Source organism: Pongo pygmaeus, chromosome 11 (genome assembly GCF_028885625.2).
Source record: "Pongo pygmaeus isolate AG05252 chromosome 11, NHGRI_mPonPyg2-v2.0_pri, whole genome shotgun sequence".
Classification (NCBI taxonomy): Eukaryota; Metazoa; Chordata; class Mammalia; order Primates; family Hominidae; genus Pongo; species Pongo pygmaeus.
Genome location: NC_072384.2, coordinates 53,667,616 through 53,693,112, shown reverse-complemented (window position 1 = coordinate 53,693,112; position 25,497 = coordinate 53,667,616). Strand labels below are relative to the sequence as shown.

Here is a 25,497-nt window from a genome sequence, read left to right as displayed (position 1 = left end):
GTCATGAAATTAAAAAGAGATGAGCAGTCTCAATCTTTCATTAATGCACTATTCTAGCATTTTTCCTTATTCAATGTCTACCTCAGCTACAGTACAAACTATTAAGCAAACATATTCATGTCACAGAGAAGAAAGTAAAACATAAATTAAGAGTCTAATAAAAAGCAAAATACATATTTTGTTTCTATTAAAGTCATATGGAAACTAAAGATAATAATACATTTTAAAACACTTGATGTTGTTTTAAAATAGTCACTGATAAGTATTTTATTTCCCAATAATCCCAATAACCAATCACAGAAAACCTCCTGTGTCATTTTTGAGGCATCTGATTATTCTTACAGCCCCTAGCTGCATTCCTTTTGTTCCCCTGGTATCTGCATCACCTGTCATATCCTCAGGTCTTCCTTTTTATACATTTATACCTCTGTCACATTTCCTGATCAGGTCCTCCTTGTTTATCATATTATTCCACTAAATTCTTTCTGAATTCTACTTTGAACCAGTTAGATAAAGAGCATCCCTCCAATCTGGGAGATATGTGATAAAAGTAAGAGGAGTACATTGGCAGAAAATCAAGCTTAACATGTAGGGAGGAAAGAGGTGAATTCTAATTTTAGGAAGACAAGAGAAAAAGTAGCAAGAGGATCCTATATAGTAGCAGTATTTCCGTGTTGATTTTATTTCTTACGTGACCCAGCATAGCACCCGAAGAATATCGGTTAATGAATGAGTAAATTCTCTCATTATTACTTCTAAGAATAGAAGCAAATTATTTCTAAACTTTTGAATATACTGATTTTCTTTTCTTTTCTTTTTCTGTCACCTCTTATTTCTTTCACCATGAGAACCATAACAGGTAATAATTTTGGGTTCTCAAATGTCCTCAAAATTTCTGCAAAGATTTACTGTCCATGGACCTGAAGGAAAGAAGATATTCCTGAGTGTGGTGCTGAGTTTGGTTTGGCAAGTTTCATGAGAATATAAGCATATAGACAAATGCAAAAATAATAAAATTCCATTAACTAAGGTTTGTCTCAGACATCTGGCTATAAGGAAAGTTTACAGGCAAAACAGTAATATAACTAGGCCATCCTACTGATTTTAAAATAATTTATCCAAGATCCACTGAATTCTACAGTAGAGAAATTCATGGTAACTCATTCTCAAATTTTAACATTTTCTTACACAACATCACATGTATTTATATTATGATACTGAAAAACAAACTTTACTTTTGAAATGAGAAATTAAAAGGCATAATTTTTAAACTTCATAGATAAATATATCTAAACTCTAATGATTTTATTGTATAAATATTTTGGGCAAAATGATGGAATGTTTCATATATTTTACACTGAAGCTGGGTGTGGTGGCTCATGCCTGTAATCGCAACTCTTTGGGAGGAAGAGGGGGGTGGATTGCTTGAGCCCAGGAATTTGAGACCACCATGGGCAACATGGCAAAACCCTGTCTCTACAAAAAATAGAAAAAAAAATAGCTAGGAGTAGTGTTGCACACCTGTAGTCCCAGCCACAAGGGAGGCTGAGGTGGGAGGATCACCTGAGCCCTGGAGGTCTAGGCTGCAGTGAGCCCTGAAATTGCGCCATTATATCACTCCAGCCTGGGTGATGGAGATTCTGTTTCAAAAAACAACAACAACAATAACAAAAAACACATACAAATAGTTCGCACAGAATTTTAGGTAGAAAAAAAGCAGTGATTTGAAAAACAAAACCACTATGTTAGTGCTTATCAATTTCTTAGCATGAAAGAAAACTTATGTGTTCATTTTTAAATTTTTTGAATATAACAAAATATTATTTAAATTATTATTAAACATTTCCTAATAACATATTTGTGAGGACTTATTCCTCAATTTTTATTTACTTGGAAGGCCATTTATTAAATGAAGTTGCTTTATTCAAACTGACTTATCCAACAATAATGTTAGTGAAAATGGTCACACTACTTGCAGAATTATCCAAATTCATTTGACCACAGCTCATTCTTAAAGTTTTCTGAGAACAACCTCAGGCAGTAGTTGCAAATTCAGATTACATAAATACTTCCAAGTTTCAGTTCAAAAACACAAAGTGATTTTATACAGTAACACTTTATTAAAAAATAAAACCCTTCTTTATTTCAGCAATTGAAAGTCCTAATGTATTTTTACTGTGAATAAAAACATTATTTTTGAAAACAAAAATTACCTATAATTTCTCATTTAGAAGTAAATATTGCATGCAATAGGACTCTGTCAAATCTTCTAAATATGTATTAAGATGACCAATTGATCAGTAATTTGCATCACTTAGCAAAAATGATTTGACAGTAAATTACTGGGTCTGGTATGTGCATGCTACAGCATTGTATGTTCAGCGTCAAAAAATAAAATAAAATGCAATTACCCTAAAAGACATTTCAAGATTCTCTCCACCCCAGATATCCATTCCTGCATCGTAAGTTCCTATCTCTTCAAAGTAGTTTCTGTCAATAGAAAATAGGCCACCAGCCATAGTAGGGGTCCTAGTTGAAAAAAAACAAAAAGAAAAGAATATCTTTTGAAAACAATGTGTGGAGTTTAATGAGACTGTAGCACATATTTTTGAGACATTCTAAATATTTAAAAAATCTCAAACTAAAAACACAAAGTCAAGGTGTAAGAAGTTTTAAAATTAAGAAATAGCATTTTTTTTCACATTTTCTTTAAAACTCAAATTCGTTTTTGTTTTTTTTTACAGGTGATCAAATAGATAGATGAAAGTGACACTGGCCATGGAAGACTGGTACTTCTATATTCCCTCTGAAAATCATAGCGAAGAGAGGTTTCTGCCCTTTGCACTGTCCTTGAAGTGGTTAGCCTGTCATGAAACTACCAGGTGTCAACTTAGGTCACATAATGTAAATCATTTTTATGTAAACTCTAGAAATCTGTGGACATGGTTTCACTATGAAAAGATCCATAGCCTATTTAAAAATGAAAAAAAAATAAATTCTATAAAATGTTTATAGAAAATAAGTATCTAGTGATAGTTACAAAGGTATTTTTTTAACATAAGGGCTTTACATCTAATTGTTTATTCTTCTCTTTACTAATTAAAATGATAGAATTAATCATCTAAGTCTATGGATAAACATACATCCCATAGGATTTATGGGATTTCTGTTATTCAGAGGTTTGAAAGGACACTTTGAAGGGATTCTAAAACTTTTTTCTAGGAATAAATGCCTTTTGGTTTCACGTTCAAAATTCCTCTATAGGAGCTGAGAAGTCAGCTGTGAAGTTTTTAAAAGATTAATTAGTTGATAATTTGAAAGACAAATTAAAGACTGGTTAATGAGTGAGCTACACGTCTTTCTATATATAAGCAGTGCAAATTAAAGGTTAAAAAGAAGATTGTAGTTGTTCACAAATAGATCCGTACTGGCAATGATGACTTTTGAATGTTAGTTGTAATATAGTGGTTTGTAACCTTCAAAGCACAATAGCAGTACCTGAGCCACCTCTAAAAAAAAGATGGGCATCTTTAATTTCCACCCTCCACAGATTTAGATTTAATTGGCTTGGGGTGGGGTCTGACTTTGGTATTATATAAAGTTTCTACGTAATTCTAATGTACTGCCAAGGGTGAGAAACTGCTATAGAAACTTAGACTTGGAATGCTCATCTAAGTAGTCTGGGAGGCTGTTAAAAAACCAAATGTTTTGCTTTTGTCAAAATTACATTCTCCTCTGCCAAAGGTTATGCTCATGTTTTAATTAAACAGAGTTGTTCACTGAAAAACCACCAAATAATATTGTACTTGGACATCTACCATATTGCAAAGTTCTCTATTTCTCCCAGTGCTCTCACTGTTTTATGCTCAGGTAATTAACTCTCCATCAGTTGGAGTAGCAGAGCCTTGCTTAGTCTCAGAGCTATTTTATTACTTTTCGTCTTGCTGGGTTCCTATCATGAACAGTATCATTGACCTTCTGAGTTATAATGAGAAACACTAACAAAGCTAAACAGATGGTAATTAGGAAGTAGCCATGACCCTCACCTGATGTGGGTTTTGGAACACTATGGCAATAACTATACAAGATATTACAGTGCTGGAGAGTCTATTTGATAAAATTAGGAACCAAAATTGCTGCAATTATCCTATCATAATGTAACCAAATGCTTAATATTGTTAAGTGATGCATTTTTAATGATCAGTTCAGAGTGCCTATCTAGTTATCTACTTACTGATAAAGTACTGGCACATTTTAATTTAAATAACATGTATTGAATTTTGGCTTACAGTTGTTTATCAGTCTTATATGTGAGAAATGTATAAGTGGCTATTTATACTATTGAGAAAGACTCAACTTTTACTTAGCCTTGAAAATAATAAAAATAATAAGATAAAATTACAATTCTTCAAGAAACTCCTGTATTTTCTGAAGACAGATACTCCTGGACAGTTTTTTTTTGTGTGTGTGTGTTTGCAATATCAGTTAGCTCTCTCAGATTGGAGACTGTGCCTTATAATGTTTAATACCTATAGCCACAGCCAATGTTATGCAACACATTCTGTTCTAAGTTAACTGCCCTGTAATATGCCTAATAAAATATTTACATATGCCCCTGTGCACCTTAAGTGTTCAGAGCATCTAGAAAATGAAAAATCTTGATTATGGTTAAATTAGCCAAAATTATTGCTTTTCAAGATTGTGTCTAAACAATGTCAAACCAAACAACCAAATAATCAATTGGACGAGAGGGGAATAGTCAGCTCAATGACTGTGAACACTACCTACCACACATAGTAAGTAGGAAAGATGAACTGAGTTAACAGAAGTAAAGCACTTAACACAGTTCTCAACACATAATCAACAGTTAATAAGGGTAGGTAATTTATCTTTGTTGTTGTTGTTATTGATGTTAATCATTTAAGCAAAATCCTTGCTGTCCTTCATTTAATTTGGGCTCCTCTCTCTATATATACCCTCACTTTAGGTTTCAAAACCATTTGGAACTACCTCATATCCAAGATGTTGACTGAAATTTGCCTCAGAGCATAACTTCTTACTCTTTAACCTCTCCTATTTTCATAAGAAGTCATTTTATCCTTCATTGGTGATTATGGTTGCTTAGTTAATCCACAGTCACATTAATAACAATTTTCAGGAATTTCTTCTTCCCTTCCTCCAATCCATTTCCAAGGCTCTGCCATGTCAGCAAAACACTAGCTTAGGAACGTTGGTTCTCTGTTCTTGCTTTTCTGTAATTTCCAATTATCTCTCTCGCTTTTTTTTCTTTAATTTTGGTGCTTGGGTGAATCTACCTTTCACTTCATTTACTTCTGCTATTAAGACACTGGAAAAGTAATAAGATGTGGTTAACTGGTTATAGGACAAGTCCACATTATTGATTCTCTGCTTAATTCACAAACTTCTAACAATCCTGCTCTCTATGTTTATTTGTTTACCTTATTTTTAACTGAGTTTTTTTTTTCTTTTTTTGAGACAGGGTCTCACTCTGACACCCAGGCTGGAGTGGTGTAGTGGTGCAATCAGAGCTCCCTGCAGCCTCGACTTCCCAGGCTTAGGTGACTCTCCCACCTCAGCTTCCAGAGTAGCTGGGACTACGGGCATGCACCACCATACCGAGCTATCTTTTTGTATTTTTTGTAGAGACAGAGTTTTGCTATGTTGCTCAGGCTGATCTTGAACTCCTGGTCTCAAATGACCTGCCCACCTTGGCCTCTCAAAGTGCTGGGATTACAGGTGTTAGTCACCACACCTGGCCTGAGTCTTTCCAAAAGTTTTGGACTCTTCTCAACAACCTGGGGATCAAGGAAATGCATGAAATCTAAATTCTCTCAATCATGAAATCTGAACTCCTTCAATCTCTAGCTCAACATGTTTAAAAATGTGTCTTCCTCATGGCCTCCTCTCTCCTCTTGTCTCATAGAAAAGAATACCTCCTTTCCTCTCATTGTGGGCTAGCATTCATGCCTGTGGCCTCAACAGACTCCTGACTACTCTTTCAGGCCCTTGCTCATTGACTATTAACATTTATGTTTTATGCCTTGGATTTCTAGATTGTTCCCTTGAGCTTACAAGCCTGCTGAATTAAGTTCTATCCTAAACCAAAAAACATTTTCATTCTACCTTACTACTCTTTTAAACTAGAGACACATATTTTCTATTCCCTTCACTGGTAACCTTCTTGAAAGGATATTTTCTACAGACTCCCTTAACAACTTTTAACCTTCTAACTAGAAGCTAGATCCTGCTCCCACCTCTACAATAAGTTCTTTCTAAAAGGTCCCCATTGATTCTGAACTCCAATAACCTGTCCTTAACTTTTTCCTCTGTAAGTATATAGCACAATTCATCAGCCTTCCTGCTTGAAATCATTTTTGTTTCTAGCTCCCATTGCATTGTTCTGTAGAGGTTTCCCTTCTACTAATTTGACTGTTAATTTTATGATTCTTATTGATACCCCCTTCCTCTCCTTTTTCCTTGCTATCAGACTTTGGACAAGCTCTTAGTTTCGTATCTATCACGTGGGTGCAATATACCATTATAATATTATTTTGTGGATATATGCATTTAATAATTTCTTCTCTCATCTGAAATGTAGTCCTCCCAAGGGTCTCTCAGGGGCACTTTTCTCTTTCTATGCTCTTTGTCTGGGTAAGATCAGATCATTCATCACATACCTTTCACTGTCACCTGTATGGTTCACTCCTAATCTGTGTTTCCATACTTGTTTCCTATGCGTAAGTTGTGCTTTTGCAGTTACTTGCTAGATGATTCCTCCAAAAAACTCCTTTGACTCTGTTCAGTGTGTATATCATAGACCTGAAAATTTGCTACTCATCTGCTTCTCTTTTAATGTCTTATATTTCTTTCCAGTCTCTTAATATAAAATGAAAAACCACATTTTTTGTTCCTAATTCAATTATTTCCAAAATCCTTCTTTTTTTTTTTCTGAAGTATGTTTGACTCATCTCTGTTATCATAGTGACTACTTTTAGTCTTCTATGTTTGCTAATAATGGGGTCCTCTTAGATGCTAAGATGCTTAGATGCTGAGAGGAACTGGATGCCTCTAGATTCTTCTGCTTCTGAAATTTATCTTAAAAACCATAGCCAGATTAATTTCTCTAAATCAGTAATCCTCTAAAAATGTTAATAGATGTTCAAAAATCTATGTTAAGGAAATAAATCTAGCTTCTTATCCTGGCATCAGTAATCTAGTACTACCCAATGAGCTCCTCCCAACCCCTTTTAACTATTTCCCTGCTTGTAAAGTGTTTAGCTATTACTGGTAAATGCTTTACATTTTTGTGCCTTGGTATATTTGTTCACATCCATTGGCCACCTGGATTTTTCTTTGAAAACTCCCCTTATAGGTTCAAATTTGATTATTCTCAGTCTAATACAAATGTTATACACTCTAGGCAGCCTGCCTTCAACACCACTGCCCCCTCCCCCTGCTCCCTCAATCAAGACATATTCTTCCCCTTTCACCTTCTTCTATAAGCCCTTATCACTGTGTATCTCAAAGAACTGGCCAATTCTTATTGTACATAGTATTATATTTATTTCTGTGTACATTTCACCACTTCTATAAGCATACCCAATACATTGGTTTAATAGTATTAGACTATTAATGGATATTTACTGAATAAATAACATAAACAAATGAGTAATGTATCCCTATAGCCACAGAACAATCTATTTGAAAGTTAAAATTATCTGCAATTTTATTTCTGAAATTCCAAAAATGTTCTTTGCTCACACCTGCTAAATTGATGAGTAACAAAGATGACTTCACTAATTTCAAGATTTTCAAAGTCTCTATCATCTAATACGAGTTTTAGGGGTTGAGTTTGATAGTATTTTATTTATTTATTCAGTTAGTTATACTTTGAGACTGGGTCTCACTATATTGCCCAGGATAATCTCGAACTCTTGGCCTCCAGCAATCTTCCTGTCTCAGATAGGATGACAGGTGCATGCCACAGTGCCTAGTTTCTGATAGTATTTTAGAATTTAAGATATGAAGCTTTGTAACTATGTAAAATAGGAAAAGTCTCAAAAAAGTATGCATTTGACATGGAAAAATGCTGGAGTTTTTCACCAGAAGTTGGTAAATCAACAGAAATTGTGACAGAATACATTTAATTATTCAGTAATGCCAAAATGTAATGTCTGTATTTTCACCAAGAAGACACTATATCCTGTATTTCACGCTGGGATAATCACCCTGTATAGATGTAAGGAGACCCCAAGAGGCAGCCAAATTTAGTTGTTAGAAGTCTGGACTTCATAGCTAGATTGGGTTTAAACCCCAGCCACACAGTGTTTGATTGTCATTGAGTCACTTAAACTCTGTGCCTCAGTTTCGTCACCTAAAAAATGTGGATCACGTGAGTTAATATATGTAACAGTCTTGAAACAATACCAGCACAAAGCTTATAGTATACATTTTAGATATTATCTATCAAAAAAGGAGAAACATTTCTGTTTAACAAGATTATAAGTCGCTTCATTTTTATTGTTTTCTGGGTCCAATTAATTTCAGATATGTAATATTTCAGAGCTCTAAAATCCCTACAGTTTTGGTCAAAAAATTTAGTTGCAATGTGTTTAAGTGCCTTGTTCAAGGACCCCTAACTAGTTGGTAGCATGGATAAAAAAGTCTTCCTTCTTTCTTTCTTTTCTTTCTTTCTTTTTTCTTTCTTTCCTTCCTTCCTTCTTTCTTTCTTCTTTCTTTCTTTCCTTTCTTTCTTTCTTCCTCTCCCCTCCCCTCCCCTCTCCTCTCTCCTCTCCTCATCTATTATCTATCTATCTATCTATCTATCTATCTTTTCCATTCGTCCATATACCTTATACAGCAAAAGATTTGGGGTAGTTAATTAGAAATACATTTTTTTCTGGCAGGGAGCGGTGGCTCACGCCTGTAATCCCAGCACTTTGGGAGGGAGGCCGAGGCGGACGGATCGCGAGGTCAGGAGAACTAGACCATCCTGGCTAACACTACTAAAAATACACTACTAACACTACTAAAAACACTACTAAAATATTTTAGTCTCTACTAAAAACACAAAAAAATAGCCAGGCGTGGTGGCGGGCGCCTGTAGTCCCAGCTACTCGGGAGGCTGAGGCAGGAGAATGGCGTGAACCCAGGAGGCAGAGAGACTCCATCTCAAAACAATAATAATAATAATAATGATAATAATAAAATAAAATAGTACATTTTTCCTGATTTCAAGCTCCATGTATATGTACCATGTTTTCCTGTGAATTTTTGGACTGCCCTTCATAAACAATTTCTCTTAAAGTTCTTAAAACATCATTCCTTCTATTTTTTTCTTTTGATACTTCGGGATTCTGTTTAATCTTACTTGGCAAATAATCAAGGGCCTTGGAGGAAAAACTCCTAAGAATGTTTGAGAGACTACAGCTTAGTTCTAGGCTATTATTTATAATGTTCAAATAACACAATATCTACACTGTTAGTATTTAGATCTGTGTTAATTACATTTTCCATAGATTACAAAATTAATAAAGATAAGTAATAAAAATGAGGTTTTTTTACATTTACAAATATGAGCATGAATAGCTGAAATCTTCACATACATCTGATTTTTTTAAATTATAAAATCCAATGGCTTTATTAGGTTAACCATTTTGTAGGTTTAGGAACCCAAAGGAAATGAAATGCTATGAGTTTCTCTCCTTTCTTCCTTATTCTATGCACTATAACCAAAATAGAAAGCAGAGAAGAGAAAGGAAGCAGAGGCACAAATGCTCTTCTATCAGAGTGATGAAAAATTAAATGCTAAATGTAATTAAAGTTTTTACTGATAAAAATGGGAAGTTTGGTGGATACCGCACACTATTGCAATCATCTGAACCTATGTTTGGGTATGAAGATGCGGCTTTCTGTAGAGAAGAAACTGAGGCTGAGGCGAGAGAATGGCGTGAACCCGGGAGGTGGAGCTTGCAGTGAGCCGGGATCCCGCCACTGCACTCCAACCTGGGCAACAGAGCAAGACTCCGTCTCGGAAAAAAAAAAAAAAAAGAAACTGTTACTTTAAGACTTTATGCTGGCTTAGGCTATAGACATGGAAGCTTACTAAAATCCTACAGAGTCTATGAAACAAACAATTTGTGTTATTTTTAAGGAATAAGAAAAATATAATGTTCTGCTTAGTATGGGCAAATGATTTGTTTTGCTGCCAAAGGACCCACTTACCAATAAGCATGAGAATCAAATACTTTAACCTGTGCTTAAACATCTATATTTCCAATAAAGGAGTAGTTATTTTTTTCCCTAAGTCCTTTTTAATAATTCTTAGGACTTGATAAAACCCTAAGCCTCCACAAGGATGTACAGTAATTGGTGAAAATTTTAATCTTTCATTGTACTTTCATTTCATGCTTATGAGGGATCAAAATAAACAATGGGGCTATCTGGGATCAGATGTCATAAAATATTTTGGTTAATGTGACAAAATTATTCAGTATATAAATGTAATATTTAACTTAGCACTCTATTACCCTAGTTTTCTTCTCATCCCAACAGGCTGCTAAGAAAGTCTTGCAAATTATCCCCTAAACTATTAGAAAGAAATATAATATAAAAGTACTCTTTCTTTCACAGAATAGATTCAAATATTTTTATCTGAGGAGATAATTTTTTACTTATCTCAATCAACATACATTAGATTTTAACAGGAGTAAGCAAGAGCGTTGACCAGTTGAGCATTCCAAAGTTAGTTCTTTCTTTCAGTCTTTGTTCTGCTCACAATGTTGACCTCTCCCTGTGCTATTGTTTCCATATCTTTTATTTTATAGAAGTGTTTTAAAGGCTTTGGTGGTATCTATTTCTGTTTCTTTCCTCCAATCCAAATGTATATTATGGTTGGATTGGGAAAAGTCTAATACAATCTGATAAAAATTAAGAAGTAAATTATTTGTTACTACTAAATATAAGAAACGTTGCCTTATACTTGTATAAGATGTTAAAGAGTAACATTTGTGTTTTTAATTTATTATACTTACTAGTGAAATTATAAATTGATTCAGTGATAATATTTTTGGGGAGGAATTAAATTGGCAGACGGTATCAGGAATATTAAAACAAATTTTAATTCAAATGCATAATTCCAAAGCGATCACTTTGTATGCAAAAACTAGGTGAAGAAATAATTGATAAAAAAATCAAAGTTCAAACAAACTCTTGATGAACTTTAGTCAACAAAAAAATAGGGAAACATCATAAGTAATTGAGACATTAGCAGCCATTGAAACCTATGTGGGGAAAAATTAATGGCATAGAAAAATACTGATGATATATGGACTTTTACAATGTGGAGAAATTGAATAGAAAAGCCTTGGAAGAAAATACAACCAAATTCTAAAAGAGGTGGCTCATTGGTGTTCTGCTTCTTCATACTTTTAGGTACTTGTCACATTTATCTTGCAATATATATATGTTACATTATCAGATATAAATTTAAAACCTAATTCATATCAAGGACATTGCTCATTTCAATATTTTATAGCACTTCATGAGTTAAGCAAAGCAGGGAGAATAATTTTCCATTTTATAGTTGAGAAGACTAGGTAATTTCTCAATTGCAGGAGCTTGAAATAAAACCAGATCCTCCAAGGCTAGTTTCAATGTTTCTTCTAGAAGCATTGAATGATAGAATCACTAGAATGATAGAGGAGATAATATATTTGAACACTCTTTGAGTTTTTCACAATAAAATGCAATTATAATCAGAGATATTAATGATGTTATTTGATTTATTTGATCTTCATAAACTCCTAATTCTAATTGAGTGAAAAATAAACGCATGAAATCAAGTGAATGCTAATAAAAAGGAATATAAAATTAGGTACAATAGGTCTGAAATAAAAACCAGTAACATTTATGTTTGATTTATTACTATATCAGAATTAAAAGAACATCTAAAACTCTTTTGTTTTACTTTAGAAATATACTCAACATGGCAGTTGAAGTAAAAATGAAGGCAGTCATATTAAAAATATTAATGATGATTAAAGGTAAGAGTCCATAAGGTAAGATGTGAAGGGTGAAAAAAGGTAAATTTACTTGGAAATTACCAGTAAGTTTTTAATTTAAAAAATCTATTTTAATCAGTGTGAAATTAAAGTGGAAATGAATATCTTTATAATTACTTATTGAGGTTCACTTATAGGGCATAATTAAGAGACTAAAGCAATCAATAAGACTTAAGCCAGGCTCCTTTCTAGAGGTCCACACCACTTTAGTAGTAGACATAATTATTCCTGTACATCCACATTTGGACTATTTACACTAGACTCTTTCCCTCATCCAGCATACCTGTGGCCAGTGCCAGACAGTGAGCAACTTTACAGCATAGGTTGCCTTATCCATGCTTGTATGTGCAGAACTTAGCACAGTGCCCAGCAGTTTGTATGCATGGAATACAAATAGAACAGTTTGTATGTTTGTTTTTGTATGGAATCAAACTTATTTCAATAGCCTAAACCAAATCACCTCTCATTTGTATGTGTTAGGAAAAAAATGCATAACTCATCCCCAAATTAATTAAATGATCTAGAGTATTATTTGCATTATCAGATATCTTTGCTACTAGTTGCCTATTCTATTAGGTAATGTATATGCATAGTTATACAGGGGTGATATGCTTGATGAGTTTCAAACTCAGCCATTTCCCAGGCAGTAGCCTCTAAGACCAGGGTCAAAACTTTAAAAGATTATAGCCAGATAAAGATAATTATATAAAGTGGATTTGTTACAATAAACATATTTTCCCCCTTTCCTCAAAACACAGGTGCAGATAAATATTTCTTCAATTTCAAGAATGATGACAAATGTCAAATGACCCTCAGCCTCAGAGTCAGGAACATAATTAGAAGGAGTCGTGGAGATTGGGATAAGTTTTCATGCCATTTCCACATGGGCAGTTTCTACTAAACTCCACCTGATGGTGCCAGGTAAGAATCCTGGTCCATTGTAGCAAGATCTTCTGACTTATTAGTAGATGGAAATCCAGATTTTTATTTAAAATATCTCATTTTTAAAGTGTTGGTAATTTTTGAAAATGTAAAACACTATGTATGCCAAATAAAACATTTCTACAGGGAATATTTGGCACAAAACCTCCTAGTTTATGACCTCCAGTTTAAAAAGCACTATTTGTTGCACACATAATTGAAATATTCTTGAAAAGTCATATAATTTGATTATTAAATGTCAAGGAAAGTTTACTGATTAAAGGAAACTATATATTACTGATTAAAGGAAAATATATATTCATAATTATGTATATTATTCCACAGTTATAATATGAAAATTAACAAGTATTTCACAAACTCCATTTATTATGAAAATGAAAATACCAAAGCCCAGAAAAATAAGAATGACCATGTTAAGCTTTACTTTAGATGTAGTATAACTGATTTAGGTCACAAGTTCAACTTGGCTTTCAACGTAAGCAGATGCATGATTGTATTTCTAAATGATGACTAGCCAATTATGGTGACTACAAAGTTCTGTCATAACTGACATTTTAAATGAAGCATTCCACTAAGAAAACTAAAATTTCAGCTTCATTTTCATCACTTAAGCTATTCAGAATTCTGTTAATCAAGTAGGAACAAAATTGTCTTCAACATCTAGAATGATTTATCTGTTTGTATGAATGTGAGAAAAATGATCACATCTTCAAGCAATAGATTACAAGTAGAAGGAAGGTTCACATTACAGCTATGCTGATGAAAATTACCTGCAGGCTGTTACAACTGAGCCCATGAATTAATTAACCTTTTGCCACAAAAATCTAGAAACTTCAGCAAAGACTGAAGTTCCTCTGTTTCTCTCGCTTCAGCTTCCTCAGCATGTTAGAAAATAAAATGATGTGCAGTTACTGAAGCAAACAAAATATACTGAGATTTTATCAGTTCTCATATTACTGCAATACAACCACATAAATTATGGTTAAAATATAGGAAGTTAGATGATTCATCTTTTGTTTTAGTTAATGAAAGATGAGTAATAATGATTGATTTCTACATAGATCTTTATTTTATGAATGAGAGTAGTAATTTCTTACTGTGAATGTTGGCTACCTCTCAGTTATCTTCCATTTGACTCTGTGAGAACACAAATAAAGCATGTCCTTTGCCAATGTGTTTTTTTAAATGAGTATAAATATGCCTTCTTATAAACAGCATTTTCAAATGAATAAAAACATCTATATGTAAGTGTATTGGTCAAGCATTCTGATAGTTTTCACTTGGGATCTAAAGTTTAAAAATTAGTTAACACTAAATGAAAACAATTTGGAAAATAGAATATCTAATAAATGATGGTAACATGAGCCACTATATTTTCCCAGTTTGTTAAAGGTAAGTATCAATAAGACTTGGTGAACTTGAAGATTATACAAGACTTAAGACTACTAAGTTACATTTTAAATATTGACATAATAACTTACATGACTTTGTACAAATGTTAGAAGTCATATTTTATTTTTCTTTTTGATGTAATAGATCTCCTTTAGAAGTTAACATCCCTAATATTTAATTGTTCAGTAACAAATACCTTTAGCCGTTCTCTTCCATTAGCCAATTTTTAGAGTTTAATTTTAATTAATTCATTATATAATTAAGTAGGTGACAATAGATAAGTCACCCCTTCAGTAGGTTACCAGACATTCTTGTTCAGATCATGGATTTTACATACAAGTAAGTCTTCACTTAATGTTGCGACTTGAAGTGAAATGACAAACAAAAGGTCCTCGAGTAACATCCTTTAGTTCAATGTCCTTCCATTATAAGATTAATGACAGTGTTTTTGTTATTTTGTTTAAAGTTGCAGTTTCCAAGAACCTGTTGACAATGCTAAGTGAGGACTTAAAGTGTATGGTTCTAGAATGTTAGGTTATTTCTCTCATGTTCCAAAGGAAGGATGATTTGCCAAATTCATCTTTAAAGAACTAAACTAGTGAATACTTCCCAAAGTATTTTTCAGGAAACCGATTTTTAGTTTCAGGTAAGAGGTCCACAATGTGTTTAAGTAGGAAGAAGATACTTTTGTGTTAACAAAGTGGGTAATGCTTGTACAGACAATTCGAGATGTATATGATATTTTTTATTACAAGTAAGCGCATATTTTACTAATCAGTATTTCAACTTAAGTAGTATTTGAAGTAATTTGGGACAATAAACCCTTCATAATTTTGAATACATTAATATTTTCCAAATGGACCTGTGGAATCTATAAGGAAGATCACCTTTTAAAGGTGGTATATTTAGAATATTTACCAAAACATTTTTGGCTATTTCAGTTTTGAGAACATTTCTATTATAAACCATATACTTTAAGGTAAACACACATTTTCTTGAAGTGTCAAGGCTAGCACATTTCTGACACATAGAAAATTCACAGTAAATATATTTTGAATATAAGAATGCATAAACTTTCAAAAGATATTTAGCATTTTTGCCAAAACTTAAGTTTGCCTATACTAATTTAAATTAGATTTCATATTGTCATTGATCCTTATATGATTATGTAAAGGCCATAATGTATATGTATATTGAATAATAAGGATATGATTAAATAATTAAACATTAGAACAGAAATCTATAATATTCCTTAATTTTTAGGGGAATATACATAATCTTCAAGAGATATGATCTACTTACCTGACAGGTAATGTTCTGTCTCCTTTCCTCCTGTCCATTTCTCTTTGGGGAACAGGATACCAGCGGAAATTCAGTTTCCAGTTAAAACCCCCATAAGTCATGTCTGACCCAGCCATATATTCAAAAGTATCATCACTAATCACATCAATGATAGGGCAGACAACCGTTTTCCTGCAGAGAAATTAAAACCAATTTATAGACACATGATAATTAAAATGTAACATTATCTTCTTCAAACTGATTATAGGTGATATGATGAAATTTAATTATTTTGTTACTTTAATATGCCTTTAGCTTCATTTTATCCCATTAGTCCATGGAATTATTTCCTTTGACTACATATTCCTTACAGTTTACTTTATGCTATCTTTTGAAATCTAATCAAATACACTAATTGACCTTCAAGTTTATTTCCAAATGCATTCTAAGTACTAACCTAGCAAGATGAGCAGGGTCTGTTTTTTATAAAACCTCCACCCACAGCATGATTAGTAGAGCTGCTTTGAGATTATGCATCATTTTAGCTACAACCCATTGAAAAGCAATAGCATTCAGGGAGGGAAGAAGGGATGATGGCAAATTAGATCTGGTAGTTTACATTTCAAGTAGGGTACATTAGTTTAGAGAGTTCTGAGAACATCTTCATGGAGAAAACACCTACTAGGAAAAACAAACAAAAATCAACAAACAGCAACAACAAAAATCATAATCTGTCAGTGTAAGTAAATGTTTCCTATGAAAGATGATAGGGCCATGACAATTTCTGAGTAAAATGTCCTCAAATTAAGAGTTTACATGTATAATCTAGACAATAGCTTAAGATAGGGAAAGATAAGCAACTTTAATCTCTGGTGTTTCATTTATTTATTTATTTATTTTGACAGAGCCTTGCCCTGTCACCCAGGCTGGAGTGCGGTGGGGAGATCTCAGATCAGTGCATACTCTGCCTCCCAGGTTCAAGCGATTCTCCTGCCTCAGCCTCCCAATGTGCCCGCCATCACACCCGGCTACTTTTTGTATTTTTAGCAGAGGCGGAGTTTCACCATGTTTGCCAGTGGCCAGGTTGGTCTCCAACTCCTGACCTTAGGTGATCCACCTGCCTTGGCCTCCCAAATGCTGGGATTATAGGTGTGAGCCACCGCACCTGGCCTATCCCATTTTTCTTAAAGTAAGAGCCAAAAGGTTGGTGTTCTTAATGGTAGCTTTCTATGGAAAATTTCATTTGGGAAAATCATTAGGTACACTTTTAATCCATGTTGTGCCTTCTCTAATTCTTGATCTAACGCCTGTTCATTTATTTTATTATGGGACCAACCTTCTGTGATTTCCACAAGTAATTGTTCAGGCCTACTCAAATTGTATTGGTTGTAGCTAATTCTGAAGACCAGAGTTGGTTTTTCATATTTGGTAGAAGGCAATATACAAATAAGCTTCTGAATCATCCCTAGATATGAAAAGCACATAAATGTCCATTATTTATATTTGTTTTGTAACACCAGTTTCACCGATACTCATTTTCAATTGAAGTCTTATATTCCACACAACTGACCAGAGCCTCAACTTATCTGCAAGACTCCTCTAGCCTTGGAAAAGCTTCTTGGTGACTCTGGATCCCAGAAAAATCAATATTTTTCTCACTTCCTTTATTAGATTTAATGATTTAACTTGTGAGGAGAAGAAATTAGGTCTAAAAATCTTGAACAGACTATTTAGGGTAGTTTTACAATTTATAATCAGGACAAGACAATAGGGTTCATCATATGCAAATACAGTGTAATTATGTTGTTAGATCAAAAAAAAATAGCCTATGTATGACCGTATTGAAACATTAAAAGCTCATTCAGTTGAATATGAAACACATGTGGAAAAAAAAAACAACATAATACACCGAAATTTGCCAGGAAATTCATTTTTAAGTTCATTTTACGTTGTCAGTCTTATTGTCCTGTGGGTACTGTACAATACACAGAGTGGAAAAATGTTATTAGCCATGTACAACACTCTATGGACTAAAAGGTTCCTACTGCTTTCTTCAACTGCTGTGCTTCATTTTACTGACAGCTTCCATCCACCTTCCTGGCAAGTACCAAATCCTGCTGTTTAAGTGATGTGGCTGGACTAGCTTAGACTAAGAAGCTCCTATCTTGAGTGTCTAATTAAAAATGTCAATTCTAGAAGGACTTTGCTACTATAGACAAAACGACTATGCAAGTATGGTGTTATGTAATGTTTTGTTATTGTATCAGATAGCATTCAATGTTAGTTATCTTCATTAGGTATTTAGAAATTATACTCTTATCACCAGTGTTTATAAATATTTGCAAAAAAACGCTTGTACTTCATCAACAACAGAAGGAATTGCAGGTATGTATAAGGATGCTTAATTTCTATAAGTGTTATTTATTCAATTTTCCAGATTTCAAAATGTGTATGTATAAGGTGACAATATTATTGAAACAATTAAACATATTCTTATAGCTGTGCTCTTATGTTTCTTTTTTTAATTATAATTTTTTCAGTGCTATGTGTGTGCATGTGTGTGTTTGCATTTTTAAGACATTCCAGGTGAATCTGAACTAGACTGACTAAGGGTGCTAGTGTAGTTTAGAGAACACTGGCAGAGAACTGGAAAGAGCGGAATTGTTGTTCCCAGCACTTCCAATGACTGGAGCAAGTTAGATGTAGCTTCTTTGTTCCTCCCCATTATGAGTTATAGATAAGAATATCTACAGTACCTACCTCACAGGGTGGTTGTGAGAACACAAAAAGGTGCTTTGAAAATGTGCTTTATAACACAATTATACTATTTTAGATTATATTTATTTCCTTCACCTAAAAAGTAATTTAACCTGTTTTTATTATTTGAATTGTTTCACTATTTCTTAATCAACTATCTATGTCCAGCATGAATACGGCAGTCTTATTTATCAAGCAAGTGGGAAAACTTGCTTTTAAGAAAAGCTATAAAATAAACCTTCTAAAAATAGCAAGTTGGAGGAGAAATTCTGATGGACATCCGGAACTGTCCTAAGAGGTTCAGTCGTAACCCAGGCAGACAGAACACATAAATTCTTACCTGTCTTCCTTTATTCTTGCCAGCAAAGGCTCCAGCCATCCTAACGTGCATTCACAGTGTGCATCAAGAAAAGTTATGACCTGCCCTTTTGAAGCAGCTGCTCCTCGAAGACGGGCACGTATTAACCCAGAGCGTTCTTCCATCCTAATAATTTTTACTGGCACTTCTAAATTTTTCACGTAATTCTCTAATGTCAACTTGAGAAAATCTGTAACATGTATAAGAATTTATAAGAAAAAATTTTGAAACTGTTTTAAGAAATAGCAGAGATACTACCAAGATGGAAATTCAACACACAGAAATGGTGGCCAATTCCTGTCAGTAATTATTGCCTTAGATATAAAATAACAGAGATTTCATTAGTTAATTAATGTCATGTATCCATAAAATCATATGAGAATGCTCAATAATATAATCAATTGAGTTGGAAAAAAAGATATATTTTTGAAAGTCATTTTGGCTGAAGTTTTAGGTTAGTAAGAACCATATAGAATCATCAGAGAAAGTGAAATAATTAGTTATTTGCTTCTAGAGGTGGCATTAATGAGGTTATTGATGAGAATCTGATAGGCTGTGGCAGGGCTAGTAAAATTATAATGCAAATATAGATAATTGCCTAGTTATCTTTTTGGCCATAATAAAGCTTTCTAATACAAAAAACAAAACAAAACAAAACAAGAAAACAAAAAACCAGTTTGTACCTCTTTCACTGGCATCATCTACCAAGATGACCTCTGAGAGTAGATAGTGTGGGGAACGATTTATCACACTGTAAACAGTTCTAAGGAGAGTGCTCCAAGCTTCATTATGAAACACAATGACTACACTTGTGTTTGGAAGTTCATCAGGGTAGACTTTTGTCTTACATCTGAAAAAGAGAAAAGAAGAGGGATCTTAATAAATGCATTTTTTATCCTGATTATTATACAAAGAAATATCCATAATAACACAACTTCAGACTTGAAAGCCCCTTACTAAGGAAATGTTTTATGAATATCTAAAATCATTTCCCTTTTATAAGTGCTGTGAGTAATCAGTTGGCATTCTGAAAATTAAATATGCATAATTACTAATATTTTTATTTTAACTCCTGCAGGGAACAAAGCAGCATGATTTCTACAAGTCTAAGAAAAACTTAAGAAATATAAAATAACATTCTGAAACTGGTAAAACAGGTACAAATGAGTTCATTTAGTGAATATAATTTTATCATTTGTTAATAAAAATGTATAACTCAAGAAGTCATAGGAACATAAACAGACACAGGTCCAAAGGGTTTTGAAGTATGTAAAACAGATTTTTCTGTTCTAAATCTAGTCATGTATGCTTTTAATTCCACTTGAGGATGCTATAAACAATGTCTACTTCCAAGGAAAGATTTAGGTTTCCTTTAGATTCAGAATCTACTAAATGCATCCTGGCCTCTAAAATTTCCTTATGTTTTGGAGATCAGGAAAGGGAATGGACTACCAGCATTTCTCAAACTGTAATGTGCACAGTCATTGACATGGAAGTGCTGGGAAGGTAAGAGCGTGGTCCCTTTAAATGACAGGGAAGAAGGGAAGGGGAGTGCTGGGTAGAAAAGGGCGTGGTTCCTGGCTAGGGCTCCACCCCTACAGACCCTGGGTGAGGACAGGCATTTCCTGCCCAAATGTTGCATTTCCCAAGACCACCCTGGCCTGCCATCCTGTGCCTATAACCATCCCCGCTCCACCACCCCCAGACTCTAGAAGGCAGACACACAAGCTGCTGGACGTCCAGAAGAGCAGATCTGCCCAAGAAGACACAGACAGCTGGATGAAACAGACAGCTGGATGTGGAGAGGAGCAAGTCAGCGGGGGAAAGCACGGGCGGTTGGACATGGAGATGGATGCACCAGCACGCACAGGCAAGCCAGCAAGCCATTGACCAGTGGGAGGAGGCGGAATTTGGCTGGGGCAGTCACAGGAGACAGCCCAGGCCGCTGAGGTGCTGGACTCCAGGGGAAAACCTTCCCACTCCATCTCCTTTCTGGCTCCCCCCATCTGCTGAGAGCTACCTCCACTCAATAAAACCTTGCACTCATTCTCCAAGCCTAAGTGTGATGTGACTCTTCCGGTACACCAAGGCAAGAACCCTGGATACAGAAAGTCCTCTGTCCTTGTGACAAGGTAGTGACAAGGCAGAGGGTCCAATTGAGCTGGTTAACACAAGCTGCCTATAGACGGCAAAATTAAAAGAGTACACGGTAGCACGCTCCCACTAGGGCCCTAAACACTGCTTTGGAGTCGGAGCCCCACAACCTGCCCGTCCATCCATATACTGCCCTAGAGATTTGAGCAGGGGGCACTGAAGAAGCAAGCCACAGCCCCATCACACTCCATGTGAGGGGGACAAGGCAACTTTTCCCATTTCAGCATCACCTGGAGATTTATTCAAATGCAGATTCTAATTCACTAGGTCTAGGGTGAAGTTTCTGCATTTCCGAAAAGCTCCCAGATGATTTAGAGGCTGCTGGTTCCCGGAGCACACTGATTAGTAAGGGGCTACACCATAATTATTACTACTTTTAGAACTTAATATTTTGAAAAATGTTTTTGACTTTGCTTATAAATCCAAAGAAGTCCAGATTTTTCTTTTCAAGCAATCAATCAAGGTACACTTGGATCAATGATACGTGTAGTGCTGTAGGTGGTGATCCCAAATTTAACAGGCAGATGTTTGTTGCTCCCATCAACTTGTCAACATTCAGGCATTTCTGTCATGTCATTTTAAGTCAACGTGATTACAGTTTATTAAAAAATGTCAAAAGGTTTCTGCAGCAGAAACAGAAGTTTATTCACCTGAGGTTTTTTTTCATGTAAAATATTCTGAAGAGCTAGATAATTAGTACCATAATATAAACTGAATCAGATACCTCTTGCTACTTATGAATGGGTTAATGCATGACACATACAGCATTGTTGAAATTAGTTTCCTTCACAAGGGAGTGAAAAAAATACAATAAAATGTGGAAGATGAAGGCATATAATAAATACTTGATTGTGTGCCAGTTAAGATCTTCATTATTTTTTAAAACTGTCTGAAAGATCACCTACTCAATAAAGTCTTCTGCAATATAGCCAGCTAAAAATGTCCATTTACCTCAATTACAACATTTTCCAGCATACATTTATTTGAAAAAGATTTATTAAGCATCTATAATACAAAAGATACTGTGCATATAAGAAAATAAAAATGTAAGGCATGGGAAAAGTAGTTGGATTTATTGTCATCTCTTTCTGGTGACAAGATTCAAAAGATTTCTCTGAACTTCATCATTTGACTTGTATCTCCAAGTAGCTCATCACTAAATAAACTTAGAACGTCATCTTGGTAAATGAGAGAGGGTTTTCTCTACCATTTTCCTCAAATTTCCATTCTTCTGCTTCATTAAAAAACCTAATCACTTTCAGCATGCAAAGCCAAGAGTAAGGTAAAGATCATCCTCCTCCTCAAAGAAGTATAGCTAGAAAAAAAGGCTGAAAGCAGTCCAACAGCCAACAACTAGTGGCTTCACTCAAGGATTACAGTGAATGAAGTCTACTCAGCATCATTTTTTAAAAAAGATTTTTTCAATCACATTTTTTGTATGTTACACTAAATGCCAACAATTAAATAAATGATTTAAAATGTCAAACTAAAAGCAGATATTTCGATCCAGCATCTTAAAGTATTTCTATCAAGCTTTACTTTGTGATTAAAAAAATCCACTCAAAAATGTTACCTTTTTATTCATTTTATGTGTCAAAATTATAATGAATTAGTTTACTGTTAATGTAGCTATCATGTTTACTTAGAGAAAACTTCCACTGTCATTATTTAATGTAGCATAAAAATAAAATAGGGCTAATATTTTAATTAATTCTTCCTCTTCTTCCTGTGTAAACAGTCATTCATCAAAGGGTAAAAGGGTTCAGTTATGGGGGATGAATAAGTTCTGGAGATCTAATGCACAGCATGGTGACTATAATTAATAATACTGTATTGTATACTGTAGTTGAAATATACTAAGAGAATTGATCTTAAGAGTTCTCATCACATCAAAAAAAATCATAAAGATGTGAGGTGGCAGACATGTTAACATGATCATTTCACAATGTTTATGTGTATCAAAACATCAAGTTATACACCTTAAGTATACATAACTTTTAGTTGTCAAATATACCTCAATAAAGCTGAATAAATAAAGTCATTCAGCAAAGAAGACTCCTTCTGTACTATTAAAGTGATACAAATTAGTTCTTTTCTATGTCAGTTTATCCAGTTATCTTAAATGCACAGATTTATATAAGCAAGAGTATGATTTTCATTATTTCTGATGAATTTGTGGTACAATGAATTGATATTCTTATCTGTATTTTACCAAAGTTAATGTTCCATCTATGGGAAGATATGATTTTATCTACCGTTATGAAAGAAAAAAATGTGGTCAAATTATAGCACAATGCTTTCTTATCACTAGAGTCTATTTAATACTTACATAGAGCTTACAGAAAAAGCTTTTAAATGAATTTGGACTTAGATTTCTATCAATATGGTTATGTTTGACTTATGAATCAGTCACATCATTTTCCTGTGGATTTGAAGTTTCTTCCATGCATTTAAGCTTTCTCTGCCTTTAAATAGTATTGCTTATCATATGAGGGGCAAACATTTAGCATATAACTCAAGAAATCTAAAACAGTATCAACCTCTTGTGGATATCTTCCTTGGTACTATAAAGTCCTGCTTTTTAAAGTTTAAGGTGCAAATGAATTATGTGCAGATCTTGTTAAAATGCAGATTCTGATTCAGTAGATCTGGTATGAACTCATGATTCTACACTTATAATACCATCCTTGGTGGTGCCAACACTCCTGGTCCTTGGCTGACATGATAAGAAAAAAGCCATATAAATCAGTCAGCTGTTGATGAACAGGCAAATGTAGGATTGTAATGATGCCTCCAATAACAAATCTTTGTTTAATCATATGAAATTTAATTCTTGCTGTTCTTTCATATCTTGTTCTCTTCAGACAATAACTTTTTGTTCTAATATTGAACAATAATGTAATATTTTTGAAAAAATAGTGAATGACAGTTAAATTCAATACACACAGTACAAAGAGTACACATAATTTAGTTGAAGCAATGGCTATATGAACAGCTATGACCATGTTTGAAAAACTCATGCTAATTTCAGACACATAAAATGAAAAAACTGCACATCTTAACACACGTGAATGCAATAATTTCTTTTGTTTAGACAAGAAAATGCATTTAAAGTTTTGTGTAAAAACCCTTTATACTATATGTTATACCATATATTATAAATAATATCTAATATGTTATATATAATATTACATATATATATATACACACATATATAAAGCTGGCAGAGTTTTTAACTCACTGTTATTTCCAGAAACAATTCAAAACAAACAAGAACAACAACATGAACAAGGAACAAATGATGGAAGTGGGGATAAGTACTCAAAACAAATAGATAGAACTTGGCTAATAATCTATTCTCTTTGATACAAGACAATTTATTCTTTGTGATATGAAAAGGATAATTTCACCACTTTTCACCTCAGTTTTTATATCTTTTACATAATAAGATTAAGGTAGGCAATCTCAAAGGTCTCATCTGAAATGTATGGTAGACATTCCTTGGTATACACTGTAGAGTAAAGCTCATAATCTCCACATGGTGGAACTGGAAAGGACTTTCAAAGTTGGCTAATTCAAAGTTTCATTTCACAGAATACAAGTCTCAAGCTGCATAGTTCTTTCAGTAGTATAATAAAGTAATAATAATAATGCAACAAAAATAATTTAGTAATACTAATGATTTCTGCCTGAGATTCTTTCATAATGCTATATCAAAAATTTTAAATGACATTAGTTGTAAAAAAATTAGTTGGAAAAATTAGAAACAAATAAAGCATATTAAAATGTGTCTTAATCTTGCATTCAAATATATATATCATTATATCAGATAGGGAAATACCAATTTCTGTAGGATCACTTCATTGAAACTAAGCATAGAATGTCAGCTTTAATTGAAATTATGTACATTTAGACCAAATAACTCTTTTAGCAACATCTTATGAAGTTATTATTTGTTTTCTTTTATGTAAACATCTAAGTGGGATTAGCAAAATTGACATTATTGTAGAGCACAATGTATATGTAATTAACTTTGAGAGTACAAGTGGCAGATGGTAATAGCAATTTTCATCAATTTGAAAGGAATATTTGAGTCCAAATCAAGAGCCTGAAATCTGGTATTGCAGTGAAATCATAAGCTTTATCATGGCAACACTTAACACTATACTGACATGCTGAATTTGTAATACTTGCAAGGAAAGTGAAAGTTTATTTTTTTAATGCTATGATAATATATCTGTGGCTCTTAATCTTGGCTGGACATTGGAATTATCTCATGAGCTCAAAAAACTATAGGCGTGAGAGTTTCTGTCACAGAGATTCTGATTAAAGTGTCTGAGTGTGTGTACAGGTGAAAATATTTTTCAAAAATCTTTGGAAGTTCAAATGTGTAGCCAAAGTTGAGAATGGTTACTCAAGTACTTTACCATAAAGATAGACTCTTTGAAATATGTAAAACCTTTAGGCTTATGCCAACATTTTAAAATATGATGCATGAGGTTAACATCTCTTTTTGTGTTTATATCGTAT

General features: G+C 33.7%; 1 protein-coding gene across 7 annotated transcripts in view; it reads right to left on the bottom strand.

The window, feature by feature from the left end:
- Window positions 1-25,497, bottom strand: part of GALNT13 (polypeptide N-acetylgalactosaminyltransferase 13) — a 585,401-nt gene that overhangs the window by 200,370 nt on the left and 359,534 nt on the right. For 5 of the 7 annotated variants that reach the window (XM_054478803.2, XM_063647481.1, XM_054478804.2 and 2 more), the window contains 4 exons: window positions 19,497-19,663; window positions 18,796-19,003; window positions 15,720-15,890; window positions 2,412-2,529 (listed from right to left, as the gene is read on the bottom strand). In XM_054478803.2, coding sequence (XP_054334778.1) covers window positions 2,412-2,529; window positions 15,720-15,890; window positions 18,796-19,003; window positions 19,497-19,663 — 664 coding nt within the window. The remainder of the gene's footprint in view (window positions 1-2,411; window positions 2,530-15,719; window positions 15,891-18,795; window positions 19,004-19,496; window positions 19,664-25,497) is intronic. The other 2 variants (XM_063647484.1, XM_063647485.1) reach the window with 1 other exon arrangement.